This window comes from Nematostella vectensis, chromosome 15 (assembly GCF_932526225.1).
Source record: "Nematostella vectensis chromosome 15, jaNemVect1.1, whole genome shotgun sequence".
NCBI classification, from domain to species: Eukaryota; Metazoa; Cnidaria; class Anthozoa; order Actiniaria; family Edwardsiidae; genus Nematostella; species Nematostella vectensis.
The window spans coordinates 1,791,391-1,812,019 of NC_064048.1; the positions used below are offsets into that span (position 1 = coordinate 1,791,391).

The window sequence follows — 20,629 nt, forward strand, 5'->3', positions numbered from 1 at the left end:
AAAAAGGATGGGTTTGAATGACCATTTGCTCCAAACCCTTCTTTCGTGTTAAGCATCTGTGCACAAGGACCTAGAATTTGCTGTACAGGTTCTTATAAACTCGGGTAACTTTTGTCAACTCAGGCTGCTTATTCTTTATTGGTTCTTTTTTTCATATACACCCAACAATAACGGTCAATGCTGAACCACAATGTTTCCATAACGCTTTGTGCATCCCAATTTTTGCGATACTATTATCGCGTCAGTTTATTTTCGCGAATTCAAGATGTCAAAGAACTTGAGGTATTATTTGACAGTGTCATAGTTCCTAATGACTGCCACAAATCCAAAGGCACCTGACTTTCTTTGATAAAATAAAATCAACAAATGCCTATATGTGAGGGCAACATTATTGATTTAAGATAGGGGACCCGGGGCCGCTCGGTCCACCCCTAGATCCTCCCCTGCTCTTGACATTTTCAGTACCGTTATACTGGCATTCCATTTCCGAGTCCCGTTCCGGAATGGATAAACTGCTGCGCGCGCTGCTTGCTGGGACGGATCCAACATGGCGGCTCGGGCGATAACAGCCGCTCGTTTCGCGAGAAAATCGCTGGCTTCATTGGCTTTACGAAACGGCATCTTCCCCAGAACAACAGGTATTTATTGACAGAAATAATAACTTGATGCAAAGGATGTAGTTTGGCAAGACAAAAATGGTTTCCAGGACGTATTTTTAGTGTAGAACTAGAAGTGGTTCTCGACTATCATAATCTGTTTGAAATCCTTGCTCATCGTTGGAAAGCTGATTCTGTCGTATTGTAAACTAGTGCTCGATGCTGGATTTACTTTACTGCATTCAACAGCTAATCATACTTTGTCCTAGAAGGATGACTATAGCTTTTATTTGATGAAGTCGATCGACTCGTTATAGCAAGAAAGGGTACTGAAATTGTAATTCTTCTCGCCTTTGTCGAAGAACGAATTAGTTTGTACAAAGTTTTTAGTGTAAGGCACACAGTATTTGCCCCATCATGTTTGTAGAATGTAGTTCTTTTATTGAAAAATAACAACTTGATCACTGGTTTTGTCAGCTGCACCCTCACGCTTCGATCTGCTAACCATGTTTGTAGACATGAGACAATGTATTCCAAAACCCTTACTTATGTGATTTGACACTGCAGTGGCAGCATACCACAATGCACAAAGCAACCCCCCTCTAGCATCTCCAACGATGGATAATAGGACCGCCAAGGACACAAGCTGGCCCCAAGACGGCTTTGAACTCGGAGACTACCCCAACCTGCCTCATGTCTCGTCACAGCGGCGCCAGTTTGAGGGGTGGTGGGATGTTCAGGACAGAAGAAACTTTAACGAGCCGGTGAGCTTGTTTGGCTGTTTTTCTTTGTGAAAGTCATTTTAGCAATTACACCTATAATTCAAAAACATTGTCAGTGCTAATGGCAAATGGTGGTTCTAAGACTGAAAGGTGCTTATGGGTACCAATTATTTGTAATTTGTAAGATCGGATCCCAGTTCTAATAACTATCGAAATACTGTAATACACCAAAAACTGGAATTCAACTCTGCCAAATTTTCATCTTTAACCCTATTCAGACTGGGCTATTTTTAGCTGTCTGTGACTGGGGGGGGGGGGGGGGGGGGGGCTAAAAGGGATCCCCTCCCGTATTTCATGAATTGCTTAGGCTATGACCATCAAACTTACAGACAATGATCACCAGCATGCAAAGAATCGTCACACCCTATTTTGGGTGTGGCCGAATCAATTATGATGTCATAAATATGATGTCTAGATATTCTTTCAAATATTGCCTAAATTATCAGATATCGGGTTAAAATCATTTTACATCCTTTAGCTATGTCAAAATCAACCTTTTAAAAGCTTTTCAATGCAAAAAGGCCATCAAAACGTTTATAATCAATTTTTCTTGGAAGAATTTCCACCATCTTGGGTCCGCCATCTTGGATCCGCTATCTTGGATTCTTATGATTTTTGCAAAAGAAAAAAAACTGTAATTATTACAAAAAAAAGTATTTGCATGCATGTATTACTGCTCATAGTTATGATAGATGCATAATATTTGCTTTTAAAGTGTCATCTTGTTAATCTAGTGAAATTTTTACCCACCCCTCCCCCCAAATATCCGAGGTAAAAAAAATTACAGCGCTGTTGTAAAACTTTTCACCTAAACAAACTTATAAAGTCAAAGGAGGCATTAAAATCTGAGAAACAGGACCAAAATAAAAAAAAAATCACTACTTTTTACTTTTTGGTAAACCTGTGTGTGAGAAATTGGTTGCCATGGTAGTATGGAGCGTCTCCTCGACATGTCAATGGTATCAAAGCGTCCGCAGTAAATTTTAGGAAAAGTCACGAAGTTTTAGCCTCTAATCTTCTATGCTCGGAGGGGGGCTTAAAGAGCCCCCCCTCCCCCACTTCTTCAGGGAAGACTGAAGAAGGTGAATCATTACAAGCTTATTCTCATCAGAAATAGTGGCGGGAGACGCAAAATCATAACAACTGACAAAAAATTGCACATTCTAGAACAGCGCACACAATGGACACCAAGAATTTATATATCTCTACGCAGGTTCCTACTACAAAAAAGTCGTTATTACAGACCCCGCGGGTAGATAGACTTAAGCCGATAAGCCCACTGGCCTTCCCTTTCCCTAAGCTGAGCCTCAGAGTTACACTTATCTATAAGTTGTACCCTTACATTACTTAGATAGATGAAAATGTTGAAAGATAAGGTCATCCATAACTTTTTCACTACAGCGTAATCTAGGGCGCTTATTTTACCTACTTTTGTGATTATTAAAACACTTCCTAAAACTATTCAAAGTAGAACCTATGTACTGCTTGCTACACTAAGAGCAAGTAATGAGATAAACAACAAAATCTGAATTACACTCCAAGTCAAAATTAATGATACCTTTTACCGCCACACACGACAACCTGTAACCTGAGTACTATCCTATTTAAGAGAGGAGTGCACCAACATATCCTTCAAACTCCTAGGTTTCCTATAAGCCAACATAGGTACTTTACTAATAGCATCCCTACACCTACTAGAAGATTCTAGAACATGCTGTAAATTACGTACAATACCAGGTAAATTAGGTAAAGCTGGATGAAAAGTGACTACAAAAGGTACACGATCATTCTTACCTTTACGCCTGTCTTTCAATGTGTCGTCCCTAGGAATACATCTAACCCGGTCAACCTACCTTCCCATAAATCTACTGTCATAAACCCTTTCAACTAAATAACCTTGTTAGACAAGAACAGTGTAAGTCGTCCTACCATTAAATTAGAGTTTGATGTTATCCTAGGTTTACTTCAATTACATATAAGAATGAGACTGTCATTTGTATTATTGCTGTAAATCTTGATGTTTGCCGATAAAAGTTGTAGTTACTTAAAAGTCAGGTGCTCGCTATTTTAGAATGTGCGATTTTTTGTCAGTTGTAATGTTTTTGCATCTCGTGCCACTATTTCTGATGTAAATAAGCTTGTAAGGGTTTACCTTCTTCAGTCTTATTATTAGAAGTCTTAAACGAAAATTTGTCGAATCGAATTCTAGTTTTTGGTGTATTGTATTCATTCTTCTGGTTCACGAACACGACTATTTGCGTTTTTTGTATTGATCAAAATACTGTAAGATATATCAACATATCTTTTTGCAGTTTGCAAAAATAAAAAAAAGCAAAAATATTGAAATGTTTTTACTAGAGTTAAAAGTTTAGATACCTACTCCCATAGCGTATACAAATTAGATATTGTGACATCACAAGAGAAAACTTTCGCTCTTTCCTCCAGTCATTCTATTATCACCTATGGGGACTTTAGCTTAAATCTTGAGAAATAGGACTTGTTATTAACATCAATAATGAATTGTATGTATTGTATTCATTCTTCTGGTTCACGAACACGACTATTTGCGTTTTTTGTATTGATCAAAATACTGTAAGATATATCAACATATCTTTTTGCAGTTTGCAAAAATAAAAAAAAAGCAAAAATATTGAAATGTTTTTTCACTAGAGTTAAAAGTTTAGATACCTACTCCCAGAGCATATACAAATTAGATATTGTGACATCACAAGAGAAAACTTTCGCTCTTTCCTCCAGTCATTCTATTATCACCTATGGGGACTTTAGCTTAAATCTTGAGAAATAGGACTTGTTATTAACATCAAATTAGTTGCACAACGCGTAAAAACATTATAACCATAAAGTATGATGAAAATTTGTACTTTCTAGTATAGTATGCACTCTAAACCAAAAAAGAATTACACATCTATGTGGGTTTATACTACAGAAAAAAGCATCACTATTAAAACCAGCTGATACAGTAGATAGACTGTCATGGGGGTGACATAATTATGTGATGGCTTAATGACAACATTGTGATTCTTGTCTTATTAAAACAATTTGTTTGTCCTTAGATCCATGAGGATGAAGATGGCTTGAATATCTGGTTGTGGACAGAAGTGGAATGCAATGACAAGTACACCCCGTAAGTCATTTAATGTCTAATGTGGGGAAGATACCAGATTTATCATGGGCCTTTATATAACAATAGGTTCTAGGACCAGGCTTAGTCACATGTTAATGTTCAGATGCCGTAGTCACATGACTAACAAAACTGGCCATAAATAGAATTCATAAAAGGCAACTTGCACTTCGCAATCGCTTCGCTGATCACAACTTTTTGGTTAACAAATTCAGGCCAAAATCAACACAGAAATGACTGCACTTGTCAAACCAGATAACACTGAAAATAATTGAAACGAATATTAAGCCCTTTCTGACAAGAAACTTTCTTGCTTATTCTTAAGTGAATAAGTGTAAACTATTAGGATTTCATAACATGCATACTTTACAGTATGATACAGTATATATGTTTTTCCTTCATAGCACTGAGGCCCTCACACACTGGCTGACAGCATTTGGGTTGCTGGGTGTGGTCGGATTCCTCTCCTATCTGTATGATGCTGCCAATGAAAGGCCTGATGTAAGTAAAACAATGAAAGAGTACGGACAATTCTTATTTACTGTCTATCTGCTTTTTGCCCTTAAATAAATAGTTGAATAACATTAAACATGACTTGACATATAGCATGACAAGCCTGTTTCGAAAGGGACCTTCCTACCTCTCATGTCAAGTGCAGAATGGTAAAAGATATACAAGGGTCTCTATAGATTGCCTGGAAATAGGTGTACGCAGACTCACTTTGTTTGTTGAGCATATTAAGTTTGGGCATACTGACAATGAAATAACCCTCTAGCAAACATAGATTACAGCGCTTACTGATGTAGGAATAAAGTCTGGCTAGTGCTATGATTTTCCAATGAATAGAAAATTAGCCATTATTCGCTTCTAGCATTCCATTCACTACCTGCTTTTGAAAGCATGCTTGCTGTATCTGGTTTTAAATTGGAGCCTGTTAGTCTATGTATATTTTTTTCTCCCTCTGTGCTCTAGACCCTTCTCTGGTAAACCTTCCCTGTGTTGAACAATCGACTCTTAGGGGGATCTTTTTTTTTGTGCAGTGGCATGTCTTTGCTGGTACTTTTTACCTTGATATGAAAATTTCAGAGCAGGGCCGTAGCAGGGGGTGGGGCACTGGGGGCACGTGCCCCCCCTCCAAAATGTTTACTTAATGTTCCTGTATCGTGCCCCCCCCCCCAATCATTCGAGGCCTGCTATGGCTATGCAGAGTGAATACTGTATGACAACAATTTGACAGATTTCCTATCTATGTCTATGGTCCATGTCTTTAAATTAAGATCCCCTCCTCTTACAATGTTTGACCGTACAGCATTTTTCTCCTTTAGCTATGAAAAATCAGAGAACTTTGGACACACCCACAAACTCCACTAAATAATAGCGCGACCAAGGAAACCGTGAACACCGGAAATATGTATGGAATGTTTGTTCCGACCAATCACTCGCGAAATATTCAAACAGTCAAGTAGAAACATGTTTCAACACGTCTCAGTGTCTGAATACTTGCATCTGATTTGTCAGAAGACAATAAACATTCCACACATATTTATTTTATTTTATTTTATTAGCTTCGCCACAATAGGCGGGGCAGCCACAACAGCATGGCCATTTACTGCGGTTTCACTAGTTGCACTGTAAAAGAGATAAGAAAAAAGGCTCCAGTAAAATCAGCTATGTGTAGTCTGAAAAAGAATTGACCAAAATAAATAAGGTTTTAAAAAAGACAATAATGAATGAAATAACAAACTTTATTTAATTTCTAGCTACCAAGAGAGTTCCCGTTTGACAATCTCTACCTTGAGAGGGGAGGAGACCCGGCCAAAGACCCAGCCCAGGAAACTGGCAAAGTGACCAATACCTTATGTGGCATGTGATGACTGCCACGCCTGTTTAACCTATATGGAATTTGTAGTCCAACTTGTGTGCAATGACTTTATGAAATATTTTCTTTGATGTAAGTGTAAATAATGTTCTGGCGAAAAAAATTAAAGTTATAAACAAAATGTAGCACAGTTAAACCACACACTCCGAACCGTATAGCTCAACCTACCTATTTTCTTGTACAGGGTCCGCATACATGCAAACGCAACTCTGCATACATACACACACAGCTCAGTCAAGTAGCGCACATTCTATACGAATATTTACAGAGCGTAGTCAAAAAGCGCACATTCTATTCGAATACACACAGAGCGCAGTCAAGTAGCGCACATTATATACGAATACACACAGCTCAGTCAAGTAGCGCACATTCTATACGAATACACACAGCTCAGTCAAGTAGCGCACATTTTATACGAATACACACAGCTCAGTCAAGTAGCGCACATTCTATACGAATACACACAGAGCGCAGTCAAGAAGCGCACATTCTATTCGAATACACACAAATCAGTCAAGTAGCGCACATTCTATACGAATACACACAGATCAGTCAAGTAGCGCACATTCTATACGAATACACAGAGCGCAGTCAAGTAGCGCACATTCTATACGAAAACACACAGAGCACAGTCAAGTAGCGCACATTTTGTTCGAATACACACAGATCAGTCAAGTAGCGCACATTCTATACGAATACACACAGCTCAGTCAAGTAGCGCACATTTTATACGAATACACACAGCTCAGTCAAGTAGCGCACATTCTTTACGAATACACACAGCACAATCAAGTAGCGCACATTTTATACGAATATACATAGCTCTGTCAAGTAGCGCACATTCTATACGAATACACACACAGAGCTGAGTCAAGTAGCGCACATTCTATACGAATACACCGAGATGAGTCATGTAGCACAAATTCTATACGCATACACACACAGCACAATCACACAGAGCTCAGTCAAGTAGCGCACATTTTATACAAATACACCGAGATGAGTCATGTAGCACAAATTCTATACGCATACACACAGCACAATCAAGAAGCGCACATTTTATACGAATACACACAGCACAATCAAGTAGTGCACATTTTATACGAATACACACAGCTCAGCCAAGAAGCGCACATTCTATACGAATACACACTGAGCTCAGTCAAGTAGCGCACATTCTATACGAATACACACAGAGCTCAGTCAGGAAGCGCACATTCTATACGAATATACACAGCTCAGTCAAGTAGCGCACATTCTATACGAGTACACACTGAGCACAGTCAAGTAGCGCACATTCTATACGAATACACACAAATCAGTCAAGTAGCGCACATTCTATACGAATACACACAGAGCACAGTCAAGTAGCGCACATTCTATACGAATACACACTGAGCTCAGTCAAGTAGCGCACATTCTATACAAATACACACAAATCAGTCAAGTAGCGCACATTCTATTCGAATACACACAAATCAGTCAAGTAGCGCACATTCTATACGAATACACAGAGCGCAGTCAAGTAGCGCACATTCTATACGAAAACACACAGAGCACAGTCAAGTAGCGCACATTTTGTTCGAATACACACAGATCAGTCAAGTAGCGCACATTCTATACGAATACACACAGCTCAGTCAAGTAGCGCACATTTTATACGAATACACACAGCTCAGTCAAGTAGCGCACATTCTTTACGAATACACACAGCACAATCAAGTAGCGCACATTTTATACGAATATACATAGCTCTGTCAAGTAGCGCACATTCTATACGAATACACACACAGAGCTGAGTCAAGTAGCGCACATTCTATACGAATACACCGAGATGAGTCATGTAGCACAAATTCTATACGCATACACACACAGCACAATCACACAGAGCTCAGTCAAGTAGCGCACATTTTATACAAATACACCGAGATGAGTCATGTAGCACAAATTCTATACGCATACACACAGCACAATCAAGAAGCGCACATTTTATACGAATACACACAGCACAATCAAGTAGTGCACATTTTATACGAATACACACAGCTCAGCCAAGAAGCGCACATTCTATACGAATACACACTGAGCTCAGTCAAGTAGCGCACATTCTATACGAATACACACAGAGCTCAGTCAGGAAGCGCACATTCTATACGAATATACACAGCTCAGTCAAGTAGCGCACATTCTATACGAGTACACACTGAGCACAGTCAAGTAGCGCACATTCTATACGAATACACACAAATCAGTCAAGTAGCGCACATTCTATACGAATACACACAGAGCACAGTCAAGTAGCGCACATTCTATACGAATACACACTGAGCTCAGTCAAGTAGCGCACATTCTATACAAATACACACAAATCAGTCAAGTAGCGCACATTCTATTCGAATACACACAAATCAGTCAAGTAGCGCACATTCTATTCGAATACACAGAGCGCAGTCAAGAAGCGCACATTCTATACGAATACACACAGCTCAGTCAAGTAGCGCACATTCTATTCGAATACACAGAGCGCAGTCAAGAAGCGCACATTCTATACGAATACACACAGCTCAGTCAAGTAGCGCACATTCTATTCGAATACACAGAGCTCAGTCAAGTAGCGCACATTCTATACGAATACTCACAGAGCTCAGTCAGGTAGCGCACATTCTATTCGAATACACACAAATCAGTCAAGTAGCGCTCATTCTATACGAAAACACACACAGCTCAGTCAAGTAGAACATTCTAAGCGATAACACACATAGATCGCAGTCAAGTAGCGCACATTCTATACGAATACACACAGCTCAGTCAAGAAGCGCACATTCTATACGAATACACACAGCTCAGTCAAGTAGCGCACATTCTATACGAATACACACAGAGCACAGTCAAGTAGCGCACATTTTATACGAATACACACAGCTCAGCCAAGAAGCGCACATTCTATACGAATACACACTGAGCGCAGTCAAGTAGCGCACATTCTATTCGAATACACAGAGCTCAGTCAAGTAGCGCACATTCTATACGAATACACACAGCTCAGTCAAGTAGCGCACATTCTATACGCATACACACAGCTCAGTCAAGTAGCGCACATTCTATACGCATACACACAGATCAGTCAAGTAGCGCACATTTTATACGAATACACACAGATCAGTCAAGTAGCGCACATTCTATACGAATACACACAGCTCAGTCAAGTAGCGCACATTCTATACGAATACACACAGCTCAGTCAAGTAGCGCACATTCTATACGAATACACACAGCTCAGTCAAGTAGCGCACATTCTATACGCATACACACAGATCAGTCAAGTAGCGCACATTTTATACGAATACACACAGATCAGTCAAGTAGCGCACATTCTATACGAATACACACAGCTCAGTCAAGTAGCGCACATTCTATACGAATACACACAGCTCAGTCAGGTAGCGCACATTCTATACGCATACACACAGCTCAGTCAAGTAGCGCACATTCTATACGAATACACACAGATCAGTCAAGTAGCGCACATTCTATACGAATACACAGAGCTCAGTCAAGTAGCGCACATTCTATACGAATACACACAAATCAGTCAAGTAGCGCACATTCTATTCGAATACTCACAGAGCTCAGTCAAGTAGCGCACATTCTATTCGAATACACACAGAGCACAGTCAAGTAGCGCACATTCTATACGAATACACACAAATCAGTCAAGTAGCGCACATTCTATTCGAATACACAGAGCTCAGTCAAGTAGCGCACATTCTATACGAATACACACAAATCAGTCAAGTAGCGCACATTCTATTCGAATACACACAAATCAGTCAAGTAGCGCACATTCTATACGAATACACACAAATCAGTCAAGTAGCGCACATTCTATTCGAATACACACAAATCAGTCAAGTAGCGCACATTCTATACGAATACACACAAATCAGTCAAGTAGCGCACATTCTATACGAATACACACAAATCAGTCAAGTAGCGCACATTCTATTCGAATACACAGAGCTCAGTCAAGTAGCGCACATTCTATACGAAAACGAAAAGAGCTCAGTCACATAGCGCACATTCTATACGCATACACAGAGGTTGCATATGAGTAAGTGCCGATCATATACACGTGTGGTACGTAAAAGTAAACACTTGAGTTCTTAATAAAACGTAATATAAAAAAAAAACATTTAACCGATACCTTATTGATCTGATAGCAGAAACTTGTGTCATCTCTAGCTGCGGCCGCTGTTTTTGTCTTGCCAGGCAAGTGCGATATCGCATATAAGATTGTTTTGTCTAGTTTTATATTGTATTGATGAAGATTCTTAAACTATGACACGAAATCACATAAACGGTTCCATTCCGCCTTCTTCTTAAAAAAGGCCAAGCACGCCGCCATTTTATGCTCCCGCTCAATGTCGAGACACACAAAGCATCCATTTTTGATAGGCTAATTTAATGCAAGTAACAAAGAAATTTTCAATCAAATATCGTCACTAACATATCTTAGTTTATTATTTTGAAGTTTCCTTGCGGATAAACCGCTTTATTTTCAAGGAAAAATAATAACCCAGAGTGTGGGTTAACCTGTTCTGATTATGGAAGGAAATGAAAATATGGAATGAAAATTAGATTGACAAAATAAAATATGCTCTCACTTAAAAAAAAAACTTTATAATCACACCGTTAGTAAACTAATGTGATATACATTGGCTTATAACTAAACCTTGAGCCTAAATTTATTCTTGGAATTTGTTTAGAGAAAAAGAAAGTCACGCGCGCGCTTTACATTCCAAGCAATGACGTCACAAATAGATACCGATCAGGTGACATTTGCCCTGCGCTTTCGCGCCGCGCTTGGGAACGATTCGAGCAAATGCAACCCACAAAATGGATAATTCTTGGACTAACACATCCCTCAATGGAAACACCACTACAGTGAGCCAAGACCACTTCCTTTGCGGTTCCTTCATAGAAAACATCATCGAGAAATGGTTACGAAACTTGGGATACGGAATTGTTTTTATTCCTGGCGTTTTAGGAAATCTTCTGGCCATACTAGCGTTCAATAACCAGCCAAAGATGCGAACAGTACCAAATTTATTCATCACTAACCTGGCCATCGCTGACTTTGTGGTGTCCCTTATAAACGTGCCGCTAGTAGCTGTTCATGCTCATTTGACCTTCTGGCCATTTGGTTCATTTATGTGTAAATTAATTCCATTTGTTCAGGGTAAGTCGCTCTGGCTTTTGATCATGATAGTACGTGAGATATGAGAATGAATGGAGTCGATTTTCTCATTAAACTCTTATCAAATGAACATGCTTGAAGACCCAGCATAAAGGCTGATATAAGCGAGAACCCTCGGGGTACTAAAAAGTGCTTGTTGTGGTATCGTTCCCGTATGAGTAATTACAGTTTATTTATTGCGAGAGGTATTCGAACAAGTGTTTCTACGTAGTGTCCTTTAGCAAATGAAGTTGACTGGTATTTTGTGTATTTTTGCTCCCTTTTATTCTTTCACTCAAAGTTCTCTGCTTGGTTTGTTATTATTTATGAACGAAACACACCCAAAAAAGGTTTTATCCAGCTGATCGTGATATGGTACAGGAAGCAAACCATCTTATCATTGATTCTTCTAGGATAGAATAGAATAGGATATTGTAAAGTAATACATAATAGATACATGAGCCTAACAAAGACATAACATTTTAAATAGATATGTCGAACAAAGTTATCACTACTCAAAACAGGATAAAAAATACCTGAGACACTTGCAACTAAGTGAGGTTATTAAAATTAAACATCAAGGATGATGATTTTTAATTATAGTTATGGCCATTTTCAATATTTTGGGAACTCTCGACAATTTCTCTCTGCTATACCGGTTTCTAGCTTCTGTCATTTTAACCAGCAGGGAATGTTCAAACTCACAGAATTACATTTAATGCCTTTTGATTCGACAGCGCCTTGAAACAATTTTAGAGTTGGCCAATGAAAACGCTTGAAAGATTTTGAATGACGGGAGCCAGAAGGCGATTCAGAAGTTGGAAAACTGCAGTATTTTCGCAATTCGTCACTTCCATGTCTTTTGTTTTTTTTCTTCTCTCAGCTTAGGTGAGCTGTCACTGTTGTCTTCTCTCAGCGCAAATGAGCTGTAATTATTGTCTTCTCTCAGCGCAAATGAGCTGTAATAATTGATTGTCATTCATTTATTTGTCTCTTGATGTTGTTTCAGGAGTGTCGCTAGCGGCGTCTGTGGGGACAATGATAGCTATAGCCGCTGACCGCTTCAAGGTAAATAGCCTTATTCTATTGACCACCTTTCTCGTGTAACGTCTGCCTCAATCAACCGCCTTTTTCCCAGAAAATATCAAGCAAATACAAAGTGTTTGAACGAATCCAGTTCTATCGGCTAATTTGGGAAAGTTATTGTGTCATTTCGATTTAATTTAATAAAAGAAGTATATCATATGTTTTCAATTGCTTTTTTAAAAAAAATTCAAATTTCAAGATGAAGTAATTAAAATCACCTCATTTGTCATTTAATGTTGGATAAATTACAAAGATATGGCTGACTAGGGATTCCCAGATTCCAAAGTAAATAGCACAAATTATTAAATGTGGACTTTAAAAGCACACTAGCATACACACATTGGCACCAGTCGGGCCAAGACGGGACGCTAGCACAGTCTATTACCCGTGCAGTTCGGCAACCATGGACAGATGTTTCGTCCTTGTTAGGACTCGTCAGCATGGCATAGCCGGTTTGCCTCAGTTAAACTTCATCGGCAAAAAAACTGCAGGGCGACTTCGACTCGAACGAATTGCTTTAAACCACAGCTTAGATCCATGTGGGATCTAGGCTGCGACCGGGCTAGCGTGATGCCAATTGTGCTATGCAATGCTGACGAGTCCTAATAAGGACGAAACAGCTGTCCATGGTTGCCGAACTGCACGGGTAATAGACTGTGCTAGCGTCCCGTCTTGGCCCGACTGGTGCCAATGTGTGTATGCTAGTGTGCTTCTAAAGTTCACAAATTATTATACAACTTAACTATCCTATCGCCCGTGTACACAGTAGCAAGCAAATTCGCCTCCCTCACATCCTACAACTCTTTGCGGCGCGCGCGTGAAACCCAGGATAAAAACAAAGTTTGCCAATTTGTTTACAATTTTGACGCCTGGCCTCGGTTTCACGCGCGCGTCGCAAAGAGTTGTGGGAAGATGTGGGGTGCTCAAATGTGATTGGCTATTCCAGGTGATTGTGCATTACGAGCTGCCAAAGATGTCAATCAGTCACGCGAAGGCGGTGCTTGTAGTGATCTGGATTCTGTCATGCGCAGTACCGGCACCGCTGCTCAAGTATTCGGACACGATCGAAGTGCAATGCAAAGGTATTGAATGATACTCTGGGATTTTATTTCCCTGCTAGCAGAGGCCTCTTTTCTCTGTACTTCGCTTGGCTGGCGTTCGCGTGGAAAAGATACCGCTGCCATGGGTCGCAAGTTCGTTTGATCAAACCGCCGTCCACGATCGTGGACGGGAGATCCAGAGCGCATGCTCCGTTCAGTAATTACTGGCCACTATTTGAGCCCACAATGACTAGCGCATGCGTGAAGCGTATATCCGCTGTGGGATAATAAGCCCACATTCGAAACGGCGTCCTTCGTAGAAATATCACGCGACGAATTATAAAAAAAGCCATTCAATGCCTTGTCTTCATCCAGAATTTTCTCTCGTTTGACTAACGGGTAAATCTACCGTTAACAGCTTTTGTATATTCTTCTAGAATTAGCTGATCTAAGTTTACCAAAAAGTTTTGTAACATTTTCTTCGAGTCCAACTGTGCGATATTTGAAGAAAATCGCCTGCCCAGATGTCTTGGAATTTATCCCACAAACAAGACAGAACTCGTCTTTGCTGTGTTTGCTGTTCGATTTTTTTAGTGACGTTTTAGGTGATTGAAATTGAACAGTTGTTTGTTTGTTTGTTTGTTTGTTTTTTTTTTTGAAGAGGAGAACTAACCGGAGTTTGATTCATAATTTGCGACAAAAATTAGCATATTGACGGCTTTCGCGCGATGGTACGGGTTTTGGCACGTCATGCGGTCGCTTAGAAACGCTCACGCATGCGCAACGAAAACAGTTTCGACCCATGGCAGAGGTCTCTTTTCCTTGCGAACGCCAGCCCAGCGAAATACAGAGAAAAGAGGCCTCTGCTAGCAGGGAAGGATTTTATCAAATTAAGCGAAATTATCCCAAAAACTAATGTTATCGTTAGAAAACTCATAATGTTGAGATGTGTTGAGAAAGGTGGTAAGGGGAAGAAACAAGCGTTTACGCGCTTCTTAAACCTTTTTGTTTTAACTCGAAATGGCACATTTGATATTATCCCTGAACGCAGTAAGGTACCGATCATTTGAATATCCTTTTCTTCTCGATTTTTTTTCTCTGGAATGCCATTGAAATGCCTTTTAGCCATATATTGAATCTTTGATATGTTTCCTAGAGATTTTTGGTTACTCGAAAATACCCCCTTCATGCTCCAGTAATGTTTTTGCGGCTTCGCTTATTCACTTGCCCACACGCCAATCCCCTCACACACCAATCTCCTATAGGGCCTTCTCGTTAAGTGCCCGCTAACTAATAAAAAGTCAAACGAACCTTTATATTTATAAAAAACCTGTAACACAAGCCACCACAACCCCGGAAACCTATGAATAACACTCTTAACTTATATGCCCCAATGAAAAATCTTCTGTCATTGCGTCTTTGCTCAGGCAAGCAAGTTGACAAGTTGATGTAGTGCAACGCGCTCTATCTGGCTATCGTCGCCACCAATGCTCATAGCCAATCAACGTGCGAGAACCACGGTCTTATTAACAAGAACGTCGTATGTAGGAGCAGTCCGTCGTGTTGTTTTGAACCCGCTAACACGCTTTTTGAACTTTCAGTGCTATATCCGTTTTCAGTCATATATGCACCTTTTCCTGGTTTTTCTCACTGGTTGGACGGCAACAAACGATAGAGCGCCGTCAGAAAGGCAGACAAGAGACGCATACGCACCAAATTAACAACAACCCAAAGCGTAGAAATAATTCGCTTTTTATTGCTTGCATTGTGTTTGGTATTTTCTCGGCGACGGTAGCTGGGGAGCCGGTCCACTTTGATGATGTTTTGGTTGTGATCGATCTAAAGCTGTGACAGATGCAGAATTGGAAGATTACAAATTCATGATTGACGTCCACCGATTAAACATTCGTGACTTGGAGACGAAAAACATGTGCCAGTGTTCTTTGGAAAACGGGTATAACAACTTGGGTCCTTCAAGGAATAAGGGTGTATTCCACTCGTGTTTCAGGTGAGCGCTTAACGAAGTGCGTGGAGATGTGGTCTGACCCCATGCACCTCAGGGCGTACACCATGGTCCTCTTCATGGTGCTGTACTGTCTCCCTGTAGTCCTAACGTCTCTACTCTACGGAAAGATCGCTCATACTTTCAGGAATCTCCCTACTGCACAGAAAGGTACTCAACGATACATTAATGATTGTTATTCTCCTCCTTACCATCACCATCACCATCACCATCACCATCACCATCACCATCACCATCACCATCACCATCACCATCACCATCACCATCACCATCACCATCACCATCACCATCACCATCACCATCACCATCACCATCACCATCACCATCACCACCACCATCACCATCACCATCACCATCACCATCACCATCACCATCACCATCACCATCACCATCACCATCATCATCACTATCACCATCGCCATCACCATCATATTAAAACACTTGACCAATGGCAACATCGATGGGAACATAGACATCATAATGGTATCACTAAAGAGAATATAGGCGTTGGAAAGCGTTGAGGACATTTAAGAGTTATCGGAGATTTTATGTTGAAACGGGCTATTTTTCGATTACTACATTACTTCGATCAATAAGATCAAGTCGATTGTTCAATCTTCATTTGCAGGTATTTGCATTGAAGGGCACATGGATAATATGACGTTTGAACTTGAATTGTCGGAATAAAACAAAGCCTATATGATAGAGCTTTCAATCATATCAGGCGCGAATATAAGAAATATTCTGACCAGTTTATGAAAAGAAAGCACCGAACACTGTCCCCCCCAATTATGAGAAATACAAATAAAGCATACAGCTCATACTTAATAACGTACCAGTTCTTAACACTTCGACCTGTTTACGTAAACAGTTGTAAAAAGGTCTGGATCCGCGTCTGCATATGCAGCCAACAAACCTCTTCATCACTATTTCCCCTTCATCGTCTATCATTATCACTTTGATAAAATGAGCGCTGGAACAACTGAAATTCCTCCCCAGTCTCCCACCAGGCGCAGCACCGCATAGTGCGCATGTTCGTGATAGTGGTGACGCTGTTCGCTGTGTGCTGGCTCCCGTATCACGTGGTCTTCCTGTACCTGGACTACGCTCAACCACAGCAGACGGATCTGCTGATCAAGATCGTGTTGTTCTGCCAGTGGCTCATCTACGCCAACAGCGCATGCAACCCCGTCATCTACACTGTCTTCAACACCAACTACAGAAGGCAGTTCCTGAGGTAAATATCAACTACAGGAGGCAGTTCCTGAGGTAAATATCAACTACAGGAGGCAGTTCCTGAGGTAAATATCAACTACAGAAGGCAGTCCCTGAGGTAAATATAAACTACAGGAGGCAGTTCCTGAGGTAAATATCAACTACAGGAGGCAGTTCCTGAGGTAAATATCAACTACAGAAGGCAGTTCCTTAGGTAAATATCAATTACAGGAGGCAGTTCCTGAGGTAAATATCAACTACAAAAGGGAATTCCTGAGGTAAATAACAACTAAAGAAGGCAGTTCCTTAGGTAAATATCAACTACATGTAGCAGTTCCTGGGGTAAATATCAACTACAGGAGGCAGTTCCTGGGGTAAATATCAACTACAGAAGGCAGTTCCTGAGGTAAATATCAACTACAGAAGGCAGTTCCTGAGGTAAATATCAACTACAGGAGGCAGTTCCTGAGGTAAATATCAACTACAGGTGGCAATTCCTGGGGTAAATATCAACTACAGGAGGCAGTTCCTGAGGTAAATATCAACTACAGAAGGCAGTTCCTGAGGTAAATATCAACTACAGGAGGCAGTTCCTGAGGTAAATATCAACTACAGAAGGCAGTCCCTGAGGTAAATATCAACTACAGGAGGCAGTTCCTGAGGTAAATATCAACTACAGGTGGCAATTCCTGGGGTAAATATCAACTACAGGAGGCAGTTCCTGAGGTACATATCAACTACAGGAGGCAGTTCCTGTGGTAAATACCAACTACAGGTGGCAATTCCTGGGGTAAATATCAACTACAGGAGGCTGTTCCTGAGGTAAATATCAACTACAGGAGGCAGTTCCTGAGGTAAATATCAACTACAGGTGGCAATTCCTGGGGTAAATATCAACTACAGGTGGCAATTCCTGGGGTAAATATAAACTACAGGAGGCAGTTCCTGAGGTAAATATCAACTACAGAAGGCAGTTCCTTAGGTAAATATCAACTACAGGTGGCAATTCCTGGGGTAAATATAAACTACAGGTGGCAATTCCTGAGGTAAATATCAACTACAGGTGGCAATTCCTGGGGTAAATATCAACTACAGGAGGCAGTTCCTGAGGTAAATATCAACTACAGGAGGCAGTTCCTGAGGTAAATATCAACTACAGGTGGCAATTCCTGGGGTAAATATCAACTACAGGAGGCTGTTCCTGAGGTAAATATCAACTACAGGTGGCAATTCCTGGGGTAAATATCAACTACAGGAGGCAGTTCCTGAGGTAAATATCAACTACAGGAGGCAGTTCCTGAGGTAAATATCAACTACAGGAGGCAGTTCCCGAGGTAAATATCAACTACAGGTGGCAATTCCTGGGGTAAATATCAGCTACAGGTGGCAATTCCTGGGGTAAATATAAACTACAGGAGGCAGTTCCTGAGGTAAATATCAACTACAGAAGGCAGTTCCTTAGGTAAATATCAACTACAGGTGGCAATTCCTGTGGTAAATATAAACTACAGGTGGCAATTCCTGAGGTAAATATCAACTACAGGTGGCAATTCCTGAGGTAAATATCAACTACAGGAGGCAGTTCCTGAGGTAAATATCAACTACAGGAGGCAGTTCCTGAGGTAAATATCAATTACAGGAGGCAGTTCCTGAGATAAATATCAACTACAGGAGGCAGTTCCTGAGGTAAATATCAACTACAGGCGGCAATTCTTGGGGTAAATATCAACTACAGGAGGCAGTTCCTGAGGTAAATATCAACTACAGGAGGCAGTTCCTGAGGTAAATATCAACTACAGGAGGCAGTTCCCGAGGTAAATATCAACTACAGGTGGCAATTCCTGGGGTAAATATCAACTACAGGAGGCAGTTCCTGAGGTAAATATCAACAACAGGTGGCAATTCCTGGGGTAAATATAAACTACAGGAGGCAGTTCCTGAGGTAAATATCAACTACAGGAGGCAGTTCCTGAGGTAAATATCAACTACAGGAGGCAGTTCCCGAGGTAAATATCAACTACAGGTGGCAATTCCTGGGGTAAATATCAACTACAGGAGGCAGTTCCTGAGGTAAATATCAACTACAGGTGGCAATTCCTGGGGTAAATATCAACTACAGGAGGTAGTTCCTGAGGTAAATATCAACTACAGGAGGCAGTTCCTGGGGTAAATATAAACTACAGGTGGCAATTCAGGGGGGGGGGGGCGAAGCAAGGGTATCAAGAAAGGGAGGAGCGGATTCATTGTTCTTTGCCGTGTGTTTCCTTATATTTCTTGTTATTTTTAAGATAGAAGCCGAGCGTTGCCCGCTCGGCTTCTATCTATATATTTGGGGGCATTTCTAAGGTCGTTAGCTATTGTTTGCTTTCTTCTATCTATATATTTGGGGCATTTCTAAGGTCGTTAGCTATCGTTTGCTTTCTTCTATCTATATATTTGGGGAATTTCTAAGGTCGTTAGTTATCGTTTGCTTTCTTCTATCTATATATTTGGGGCATTTCTAAGGTCGTTAGCTATTGTTTGCTTTCTTCTATCTATATATATGGGGCATTTCTAAGGTCGTTAGTTATCGTTTGCTTTCTTCTATCTTTATATTTGGGGCATTTCTAAAGTCGTTAGCTATCGTTTGCTTTCTTCTATCTATATATTTGGGGCATTTCTAAGGTCGTTAGCTATCGTTTGCTTTCTTCTATCTATATATTTGGGGCATTTCTAAGGTCGTTAGCTATCGTTTGCTTTCTTCTATCTATATATTTGGGGCATTTCTAAGATCGTTAGTTATCGTTTGCTTTCCTCTTTAGGATGTTACGTCTCCCACATCGACGAGTTTACGAGAATTCATCATCAACCGACGGGCGCAACCTGAGCCTGCGGTCACGTAACCGCAAGCAGCGCTTGGGAAAGAGAAACTCTTGTCCTAGCAGAACAGATGCAGTCATCGGGAACCCTGAGGATATGGCAGTGCACACAAGGCCCAAGTCTCGCGGGCTCACAATGTGAGGGGAGCGCATTAAACCCTGCCTGTTTCTGTAATCCTCAATAGCCTTTTTGATATTTTTTTCTAAGACATTTTAACACAGCATAATTCGTTTCCAAATATTTAGTTTCCAAATATTTTAGTAGCTTCGAGGATAGTAGTTGGTTAGGAGACAAGAAGACTTTCTCTATATTTTTGCACTGATACCAACCAATATTTAGTAGAAATACTTTTGTGTTAAAACATATCTCTACGAAAAAAAATGCGTTAAAAAATTAGATTCACTAGCTCTGTAAATGTTATTTCAAATTCAGAGGTATAGGGAAGTGAATAATTGCTTGTTTTGTTAAATTAAAACTACGCTTCATTCTAACTTTTCAATAGTTTATTCATTTACACAAATTAATGAATGGATTGCCTTATTCATGCAGTTTACTTATTCCTGTTCTATTCTACGTGATCACTCTAAATAGTTATATTTTTATTCATTTAAGACCAAGAAACCTTAAATTCTCGTTTTATCTCAGAGCTGTAAGAGATGCACTTCCTCAAAGCAGGGTATTTATATCTCCAGTAAGCTAATTCATAACAGTTAGAAAATAAACGCTATTCCCATTGTTCAGTAATTATCAAAGCAACTAATGGATAAGCCT

General features: G+C 40.3%; 2 protein-coding genes and 1 long non-coding RNA gene across 3 annotated transcripts; 2 read left to right on the plus strand and 1 right to left on the minus strand.

The window, feature by feature from the left end:
* Nucleotides 1-500: 500 nt before the first annotated feature.
* LOC5510023 (NADH dehydrogenase [ubiquinone] 1 beta subcomplex subunit 8, mitochondrial) lies at nucleotides 501-6,520 on the plus strand. Its single transcript, XM_001630453.3, has 5 exons — nucleotides 501-638; nucleotides 1,164-1,360; nucleotides 4,453-4,523; nucleotides 4,925-5,021; nucleotides 6,281-6,520. The coding sequence occupies exons 1-5, from the start codon at nucleotides 548-550 to the stop codon at nucleotides 6,389-6,391; spliced, it is 567 nt and encodes a 188-aa protein (XP_001630503.2). The 5' UTR covers nucleotides 501-547; the 3' UTR covers nucleotides 6,392-6,520.
* LOC125560777 lies at nucleotides 863-11,605 on the minus strand. Its single transcript, XR_007306860.1, has 2 exons — nucleotides 11,521-11,605; nucleotides 863-1,411 (listed from the first exon to the last, which is right to left on the minus strand). It is a non-coding gene; the product is annotated as an uncharacterized LOC125560777 (long non-coding RNA).
* On the plus strand, nucleotides 11,228-20,602 carry LOC5510012 (neuropeptide FF receptor 2). Its single transcript, XM_048723155.1, has 6 exons — nucleotides 11,228-11,638; nucleotides 12,645-12,703; nucleotides 13,668-13,803; nucleotides 15,770-15,934; nucleotides 16,784-17,021; nucleotides 19,801-20,602. Exons 1-6 carry the CDS (start codon nucleotides 11,296-11,298, stop codon nucleotides 19,997-19,999), a joined length of 1,140 nt encoding a protein of 379 aa, XP_048579112.1. The 5' UTR covers nucleotides 11,228-11,295; the 3' UTR covers nucleotides 20,000-20,602.
* The last annotated feature ends 27 nt before the right edge of the window (nucleotides 20,603-20,629 follow it).